The following is a 9,997-nucleotide window of genomic DNA, read 5'->3' as shown; positions in this document are numbered from 1 at the left end:
CATTTGTTTTCCCATCATGCACCGCGTCTGTGACGTCACGCCCGCCAGCTGTTTAACTGGTGCCCACTGGAGCCCAAACCCCTTATTCAAGAAGCTACATTGGGTGTTTGTGCGGTGTTTGGGTGTTCCAGCAGCACAAGGAACTTAGGAAAGAGTGGCCTAAGGTTTTACAGGTTCCCCAGAGACAAGAAAACCTGTCGGAAGAGGAAAACAGCGTGTCGACGGGCAGATAAATATGACGCCAGAAATGCCTGCGTGCTCTCGTCACTTAAAAAGTGATTATTCTCCAAGGAGTGATAGTGCCACTTGGGGACTAAAGGCAACAAGGGCACTGAGGCCAGGGGCTGTACCATCTGTACATATTCCATTAAAACCACATACAGGCAGGTTATGTATAGTGAAAGCAGTGAAGATGAAGGTGACTGGTGGTGGCGGGGTGCGTGTTGTGTCGAGTGCAGGGACAGGCGAGTGGCTGCACGTCCCAGATGATGATTCAGGCCCTCCTCCAGTGCCATTTGCAGGCAGGTGCCAGGGTTTTCAGAGCTACTGATTGATGTAAGGCTAGGCAAGTTTTTGCATCACTACACGAGAATGATACGGCATTCCTTACTGTTTTAGTCACCGATATTTTGGTAGGGATACAAGAAGAAAATATGAAACACACATATAGTATAGTACGGACGAGATACAGCATCTGTGACAGCTCAACTTCAGCATTTTTTTGCTGTTCTCTTGGTTAATTTTCTCGATTTGGTGCATAAATGTTCCAGCCTATTACAAAAGTTTCATTCTGCACAAGTTTCATATTCTGCTGCATTGAAATAACGTAACAGAAGGTGCGTTACCATGCTTTCGCCATGGCTTTGGGCACCAGCGCGCACGAGATGCGGGCGTGACGTCATCGTTCCCAGTGACGTCATAACAATGACGTCGGAGCGAAATCTCTCTCTCTTTGATCCTTGCAACACACTGCCTTCCCTGCCCCCCTGCCCCCCTCCCACCGGCTGAGCTAGGCACCTCTGAAACACCGTCCTAAAGTTTGAAGATTAAGGTCATTGTCCCTGCTTAAGGCTGAGCTCCTGGGTGATTGAAGCTGCTTAATAAGAAGGGCAAATTAGGTTGAGGAAGGATTGCAAAGGAGTTAGAGTGGATGATAAGGAGGAGGAGGCGAAGTAGGATAGAGATTACAAGTAAGAAAGCAAGGAAGAAAAGAAGGAAGTAAACGAATAATAAGGAGGAAGATTTACATAGATTTACATAGAAAATCAGACCACACAGCCCCCATGCTCCAGACTAGGTGGTCTGTCCTTAAACCTAAGTGAATCTATACTAATCAGATGGCTCCAAAACGTTGCATTTCTACTCTAGTTAATATTAAGTTGAAGGAAGTGACGGTCGAGCTTGTTTTTAAAGGAGTCAATCTTGTTACACTGGACCAATGACGGTGAGAGCTTATTCCATTCTCGCACTACAACGTTGGTGAAGAAAAACTTGGTGCAGTCTGAATTTACTTGTCTACATTTGAGTTTTCTGCCATTGTTCCTCGTTCGCAAAGTGTCATCGATCATAAACAATTTTGTTCTGTCTACATTCGTGAAACCATTAAGTATTTTAAAACAGTCGATCAGTTTTCCTCGGAGGCGACGTTACTCAAGAGAACATGTTAAGGGTGGAAAGCTTTTCTTCGTAGGATTTGTTGCGCAAGGAAGGCGTCATTTTTGTTGCCCGACGCTGAACACCTTCTAATTTAGCAATGTCCTTGGCATGGTGAGGAGACCAAAACTATACCGACTATTCCAAGTGTGGACTGACTAAACTATTGTACGGCGGAAGTATTACATCTTTATTCTTGAATAAAAAGTTTCTTTTAAGCCCAACATTCTGTTCGCTTTATTTGCTGCATCGATGCATTGATGTGAGAATTTGAGGTTTGACGCGATTTTGACCCCCAGGTCCTTAACGCATTGAACGCTTATGAGAGGATGGTAAGGGCCGCAGAGGAAATGAGAGATAAGAGGAAGGAAGGAAGGACAGAAGAGGAGGATAAATGAGGAAGGGGATGATGGTTAGCGGCGCAGATAGAGTTGATGAAGTTTTTAAGGATGTAGAGCGATGTAGAGTATGTGAGATAGCCTCGAAGAGGAGGAGTATCTGGAGGAGAGAGTTTGCAGGAAAGGGAGGAAGGAAGGGGATGATAAAGGGAGAAATGACAGAATGATGATGAGAGGATGAAGGATGAATAGCGATGAGGAGCGCGTGAGAATGTGAGAAGGGGAGGAACAAACTGGAGGAAAGAGATTGCAAGGAAGGCAGGAAGGAAGGAAGGGGACGATGAATGAGGAAGGGAATGCAGGGACGGCATGATGGTGAGAGAAGGAGGGAGCGTGAGGGTGAGGGTGTGAGGTGACTGAGGAGGGGGAACAAAAGGACGATAGATTGCAAGGAAGGAAGGAAGGAAGGAAGGAAGGGATGAAGGGACGGCATGATGGTGAGAGAAGGAGGAGCGTGAGGGTGTAGGTGTGAGGTGACTGATGAGGAGGAACAAAAGGACGATAGATTGCAAGGAAGGAAGGAAGGAAGGAAGGAAGGAAGGAAGGGAATGTAGGGACGGCATGATGATGGGAGAAGGAGGGAGCGTGAGGGTGAGGGTGTGAGGTGACTGAGGAGGGGGAACAAAAGGACGATAGATTGCAAGGAAGGAAGGAAGGAAGGAAGGAAGGAATGAAGGGACGGCATGATGGTGAGAGAAGGAGGGAGCGTGAGGGTGAGGGTGTGAGGTGACTGAAGAGGGGGAACAAAAGGACGATAGATTGCAAGGAAGGAAGGAAGGAAGGAAGGAAGGAAGGAAGGAAGGAAGGGACGGCATGATGGTGAGAGAACGAGGGAGCGTGAGGGTGAGGGTGTGAGGTGACGGTTGAGGAGGAACTAAAGGACGATAGATTGCAAGGAAGGAAGGAAGGAAGGAAGGAAGGAAGGAAGGAAGGGGATGAAGGGACGGCATGATGGTGAGAGAAGGAGGGAGCGTGAGGGTGAGGGTGTGAGGTGACTGAAGAGGGTGAACTAAAGGAAGATAGATTGCAAGGAAGGAAGGAAGGAAGGAAGGAAGGAAGGAAGGAAGGAAGGGAATGTAGGGACGGCATGATGGTGAGAGAGGGAGGGAGCGTGAGGGTGAGTGTGTGAGGTGACTGCAGAGTTGTAAAACAAGTACGATAGATTGCAAGGAAGGAAGGAAGGAAGGAAGGAAGGAAGGAAGGAAGGAAGGAAGGGGATGAAGGGACGGCATGATGGGAGAAGGAGGGAGCGTGAGGGTGAGGGTGTGAGGTGACTGAAGAGGGGGAACAAAAGGACGATAGATTGCAAGGAAGGAAGGAAGGAAGGAAGGAAGGAAGGAAGGGACGGCATGATGGTGAGAGAAGGAGGGAGCGTGAGGGTGAGGGTGTGTGGTGACTGAAGAGGAGGAACAAAAGCACGATAGATTGCAAGGAAGGAAGGAAGGAAGGAAGGAAGGAAGGAATGAAGGGACGGCATGATGGTGGGAGAAGGAGCGTGAGGGTGAGGGTGTGAGGTGACTGAAGAGGAGGAACAAAAGGACGATAGATTGCAAGGAAGGAAGGAAGGAAGGAAGGAAGGAAGGGACGGCATGATGGTGAGAGAAGGAGGGAGCGTGAGGGTGAGGGTGTGAGGTGACTGAAGAGGAGGAACAAAAGGACGATAGATTGCAAGGAAGGAAGGAAGGAAGGAAGGAAGGAAGGGACGGCATGATGGTGAGAGAAGGAGGGAGCGTGAGGGTGAGGGTGTGAGGTGACTGAAGAGTGGGAACCAAAGGACGCTAGAATGCAAGGAAGGAAGGAAGGAAGGAAGGAAGGAATGAAGGACGGCATGATGGTGAGAGAAGGAGGGAGCGTGAGGGTGAGGTGTGAGGTGACTGAGGAGGGGAACAAAGGACGATAGATTGCAAGGAAGGAAGGAAGGAAGGAAGGAAGGAAGGAAGGGACGGCATGATGGTGAGAGAAGGAGGGAGCGTGAGGGTGAGGGTGTGAGGTGACTGAAGAGGAGGAACAAAAGGACGATAGTTTGCAAGGAAGGAAGGAAGGAAGGAAGGAAGGAAGGAAGGAAGGAAGGAAGGAAGGAAGGAAGGAAGGGGATGATAAGTCAGGATGAGGATGGCTGGGACGGTGTGAGTACAGAGTAAGTGGGAGGTGAAGAATTAGGGATTGGAAACAGCCGCCACCATACTCTCCCTCATCCTCTTCCTCTTCTTCTTCTTCTTTTTCACCATTACAACTTTCTTTCCTTTTCCATTACGATTTTGTTTTCTTCGTGTTAATAAGTTCTTATAATTAGTATTTACTTTTATGGACTTTCTTCTTCTTCTTCTGTTCTTTCTTATCATCATAACATTCTTTACCACTTCCATTTGTAATATTTTCTTTGTTTTCAAAATTCTACATTGTTGTGCTTTTACGTATGTCTCTTTTTTTTCTTTCTCTCTTTCTTTCTTTCTTTTTCTCCTCCTTCTGCTGCACCTCCTTCAGCAGCCTCCGGCTTTAACTTGACCCTGCAGGATGCCTCGCCTTCCCTCGCCTCGCCTCTCCTCGCCACGCCGCCTTGGCAAACTCATCCTGATTGCAACACATTCTCTCTCTCTCTCTCTAACTCCCTCCTTCCTTTGGTTCCTTCCTCCTTCCACCCCTCACCTTCCTTTATTCCTGTACAACCTTTTTCCTCCTTCATGGTCCCCATTCGTCTTTTCTTCCCTCCTCCTTTTGCCTTCCTGTTTTCTTACACCCGTCATCCTCCTCAGCACATCCTTCCCCTTCCCTTTCTTGGCCACTTCTCGACAGCTCCGATTCCCCTCCGTCACGTCTTTCCTTCCTTCTCTTCTACAGGCCTCTTCTATTCTCTGTTCTCTCATTCAACAACCCACCTTTTAATATTTCTTTTCTTTTGCTCATCTTTCCCTTTCCAATACTCTCTCCTTCTCAACGGTCCCTCCCATCCTAATATTACACGTGCTAGCCTTCCCCCTCTTCTCCCTCCCCACCTCTATGGGGCGTCCACACTCACCTTTCTTCCACTAATTCTACACAGAAAACACGTTGTCTTGTATTATTAAGGGAGAACACGGCCAACTGATTACCTTTGTTTCCTTCCTTTTCTTCTTTGGGTCTACGTTCACACCCTGTGAAGGTCCTCGATCATTCTCTGTAAGTTTTCCTCTGAGTCTGTGGAGGCCTTCACTTTCCATCCTGGTTCCGAACAATCCCAGGCTAGCCCGCTCTGCCTCCTGTCACACTCTTTTCATAAACACAGAGGAACAAAAATGAACAACTACCAGAAGAAAATCGGAATCGTACTGGCAGGCATCATTGCGGCCCTCGCGCCGTACCTCTGGGGCGCCGCCCGCTACGGCGGGCCGCTCCTGGAGGCGCGGCGGGAGTGGCAGGCCGCCGGGCCACACACAACGGCGCTGGGAGAGCTAAGGCAGCGTCTGGCCGGCGCCTGGTGGCTCCCGGCGCGCTGCGCCCTGCACCGCCCGGGATCCCCTGATGGAGTGTGGCCTCCCGCCGGCGACGGCTGGTGGGACGTGCTGCGGATGCTGGCCGTGGACAATCGTAATCTGGAATGCCTGCACGAGCAGGTCCGGCAGGCTGAGGAGGAGCAAGCAGGTTTCGTTAGAACTCTGCTAGTTTGCGGCGGCCTGCTGCTGCTCTTGGCGATGTTGGCGGCCCTGGCTGCCGTGGCCTGCAGCCCACCGTCCCGCCGGGAAGGAGGTGAAGAAACAGGCCTGGACGTGACACCACCTGATAAGGGGGGCGATGAAGAAAAGCAAGAAGAAACACACCTGAAGGAGGTGAAGGAGTGTGTCCAGGAAGGACCACGTGACACGGAGACACCCGCGGCGACGGGGAAGGAGGCGGGTGAGGAAAGGGTGACAGAAGTAGGAAATGAAGGAGAGGAGCACCCGAGTGACGGGTGTGTGGAGAAGATGGGAGAAGAGACGGAGACAGAAGGCGAAGAAGGGTTGGAAAATGAAGAAGACTTGGAAAAAGGAGATACAGAAACCAAAGAAGACTTGGTAACTGAAGAAGAGATAGAAAAGGAAGAAGAGATGGAAAGCAAGGAAGAGGTGGAAAGGGAAAATGACGGGAATAAGGAAGATGAAGTAGACAATGCAAACGAGGAGAAAAAAAATGAAGTACATAAGGAAACTGAGGAAGACATTGAGAAAGAAGACCACAGACAAAATACAGACAATGAGATGGAAGGGAATGAAAATGACGGGCAGAAGGAAAATGAAAATACTGCGAGGGAAGAAGGAAATGAAAATGAAGAACAGGAAGAAAATGAAGAAAATATTGAGAAAGAAGAAAATAAAAATGAACACAAAGAAAATGAAGAAAATATTGAGAAAGAAGAAGTAAACGAAAATGAAGAACACAAGGAATATGAAGAAAGTATTGAGAAAGAAGAAGAAAATGAAAATGAAGAACACAAGGAATATGAAAAAAATATTGAGAAAGAAGAAGAAAATGAAAATGAAGAACACAAGGAATATGAAGAAAGTATTGAGAAAGAAGAGTGTTCCCAAGCCGCGGACAACACGAACACCGTCGAGGCGACAGACGATACAAGTCATGCCGCAGAGTCTAGCCCGTCCGCAAAACTTTAAAACACGTTCATGCAACTGAACCCCAAACGCAGACCAGTGTTACTCCTCCTGTGCCACGCCATGCACCTCCTCAGACACCTACCCGTGCCCTTCGTCTGTTTCACCCTCAACCACGACACCCCCGCCAGCCAACACCGCCTCTTTCCTACCGCCAATTCCCCGCCCGCCGCCCCCCTGGGACTGCCCTCCCAAGTGTTATGACGGCAGCCGCCGCGCTCTGCACCAGGAGCTACTGGACTTTCATCGGTGGGCTGGCGGCTCAGACGCCGAGTACCAGCGTCGCCTGCGTCCAGTGGAGGACCTGCGGCGTGTGGTGGTCACAATGTGGCCTCAGGTGCGCGTCGAGGCCACCGGCAGCCTGGCCAACGGCCTCTATATGGCAGACAGCGACGTGGATGCGCCACTGCTGGGCCACTGGCCCGCGTCACCTCTCCACTGCTCGCATCCGCGACGCCCTCCAGCGGGAGGGCGTGGCGCGGCTCGGCCAGCTCACCGTGCTGGAGAAGACGACGGTTCCACTGGTCAAGTTCGTGCACCAGGCGACGGGCTTGCCCGTGGACGTGTCCTTAGGCAGCGAGGCGGCCGTGCGCGCCGCAGAGCTGGTGCGGGAGTTGTTGCGCCGCTTCCCGGCCCTGGAGCCCATCTCACTGCTGGTGCGCCACTACCTGCGTGGCCTGGGCCTGGCAGAGGTCTTCACGGGGGGCGTGTCATCCTACGCCGTCACCCTCATGGTCACCAGCTTCCTGCAGCTGCAGATTCCCCCGGACGCCCAGCACGACCTCGGGTGGCTGCTGGTGAGCTTCTTCGCCTTCTACGGCTATGAGTTTAATTTCGCCAGCACGGGGATCAGCGTAGTGGGGCGCGGCCGCTACCTGCGTAAGGAAGACGTGCCCATTGTGATGCCGCGCGGCCACCGGCGGGCGGACCTCTGCATCCAAGACCCGCTCTGTCCCACCAACGACCTGGGGCGGTCCTCCTTCCGTGTTTGGGACGTGCGCAGAGCCTTCCAGCACGCCTACCGAGTGCTGGAAGCCGCCCTTTTCGAGCCAGGCGTGTACGCCTCCCCCTGCTCCCTGCTCGGCCAGCTGCTGGCGCGGCACGCCACGCCCCAGCGAGTCCTGCCAAAGTGGACGCCTCCACCCGTCCCAGCAGCAACAGGAGCCAGCAGGACTGCCTATGAGCAAAAGAAACAAGGCATTGTTAAAAGAGATAAAACCACGTCTAACACAAAGAATAAGAAACTCGCAGCACGGGCTGAGGTAAACCAGATATATCATAACGACATTGACGACCGTGCGCCCTTCGCAGAGGCTGACCACCGAAGCAAGCACAGGCCCGGCCAGACCCGGAAAGACGACTTCAAGAAGCCAGAGCAGGCACCGCCCCCCCAGCCAACGCGCACAGGGCCGACTGTCAGGGTGTTGAACCGGCACGGACGATTCCTGACGATCTCCAGGAAGGAGGCGGCGGACGGGGCTTTCCACAACCAGCGGTTTCATTAATTAATAAACCCTTCAAAGCCTAGCGTGACCGTGATATTTTTCTACATATGCATATACGATTAAATGAAGTGAAGAGAGGTAAATTTTTCCGTGTCACAGTCTAGTGTACGATAGCTCCTACAAGTTCCTGGTAGCCTGTTGAATTCAGCCTTCCCAATCCGGAGTAGGCAGCCACAGAATGAAGGCGTTCTGTAAAGTTGCAGCCATGGCCAGACAACAAAATTATGTCCTTACTTTTTTCATAAGAACATAAGAACACAGGAGTCTGCAAGAGACCGGTAGGCCTGTACTAGGCAGCTCCCCTGAACCTAAGCTCCCGTGTATCTAGCCCCACCAAATATCGCGGTCCATGAATTTATCTAATCTATTTTTTAATGTGACAATTGTATTGGCACTCACCACATGACTGCTAAGCCTATCCCACTCATCCACCACCCTGTTTGTAAACCAATTTTTGCCTATGTCCCTGTTGAATCTGAATTTATCCAGTTTAAAACCATTACTTCGTGTCCTACCCGGTTCTCTTACCAACAAAACCTTATGAATGTCTCCCTTATTAAAGCCCTTCATCCATTTATAAACCTCGATCATGTCTCCACGCACCCATCGCCTTTCTAGAGAATGCAAGTTTAACTGTTTGAGTCTTTCCTCGCATGGCAAGTTTCTCAACCCCTGAATCATCTTAGTCATCCTTCTCTGCACCGATTCTAACATTTTGATATCCATTCTATAGTAGGGTGACCAGAACTGAACCGCATAGTCAAGATGAGGTCTAACTAATGCTAAATATAGCTTGAGGAAGACTTCGGCGCTTCTGTTTCTTACGCTCCTTGAAATAAATCCCAGTACCCTATTTGCTCGATTTCTAGCTTGAATGCATTGTGCCCTTGGACGGAGATCAGAGCTCACTAAGATCTCTAAATCCCTCTCGCACCCAGACCTACTTATGGGAGTGTCATTTAAGGAATAGTTATGTGAGGGGTTGTTCCTACCTACACTCAGAATACTGCACTTCCCTACATAGAACTCCATCTGCCATTTGTCCGCCCAGTCATACAATCTGTTTAGTTCACCCTGTATCCATTATCTGTATCTGTATCTGTTTCCATGTAGCATCCTCAAAAATACTTATTGTTGATGTTTTCTGATTAAAAATTAATATGTATATAGTTCCTTGTACTGAATTTAGTGAGTAAAAATAATTTGTCTAAACACAGATATATTTAGCAGAAGTTGTGAGCGTTACCATATGGTTACGCTAGGCTTTTGTGACACTAATAGCCAATGTTTGTTAGTTGTTTGAGTAGCAAAAGACACAGGCCTTATATCTTATATATTGAATTATTTTTCTTCTTCCAGAAGCTTGACAATTGCTGAGATACTACAAGAACTGGAGAATGGCGATGCTGTGGTTACCAGTATATATATATATATATATATATATATATATATATATATATATATATATATATATATATATATATATATATATATATATATATATATATATATATATATATATATATATATATATATATATATATATATATATATATATATATATATATATATATATATATATATATATATATATATACTAACTACCTGAGATTTTTCTTGCACTAGTGAGATTTTTAAGACTACCCACATGCTGTCCTGAAAACGACCTATCAACCTGACTCAAGAAGAAGATGTACAGCAAGTGAAATCAAGAATGAGCTCTGGGGGCACCATGACCCAATAATAATGGCGCCACTATAAACAACTGCCTGCGCCGTGACGGCTCAGACCGACCATCAGGCCCATATGAATTAGCCTCCCG

At 48.9% G+C, this 9,997-nt stretch overlaps 1 protein-coding gene across 1 annotated transcript; it reads left to right on the top strand.

Annotated features, from left to right (window-relative positions):
• Nucleotides 1–6,870: 6,870 nt before the first annotated feature.
• LOC126980799 (terminal nucleotidyltransferase 4B-like) lies at nt 6,871–8,175 on the top strand. The gene has a single exon (XM_050831083.1). It carries the CDS (start codon nt 6,871–6,873, stop codon nt 8,173–8,175), a length of 1,305 nt encoding a protein of 434 aa, XP_050687040.1.
• The last annotated feature ends 1,822 nt before the right edge of the window (nt 8,176–9,997 follow it).

Source organism: Eriocheir sinensis, chromosome 45 (genome assembly GCF_024679095.1).
Source record: "Eriocheir sinensis breed Jianghai 21 chromosome 45, ASM2467909v1, whole genome shotgun sequence".
Taxonomy (NCBI): domain Eukaryota; kingdom Metazoa; phylum Arthropoda; class Malacostraca; order Decapoda; family Varunidae; genus Eriocheir; species Eriocheir sinensis.
This window is presented reverse-complemented; position numbering and strand designations above follow the sequence as displayed.

Excerpts from the sequence above, each read along its gene's own strand:
- LOC126980799 (XM_050831083.1), top strand. The coding sequence starts at position 6,871 with ATGACGGCAGCCGCCGCGCTCTGCACCAGGAGCTACTGGACTTTCATC.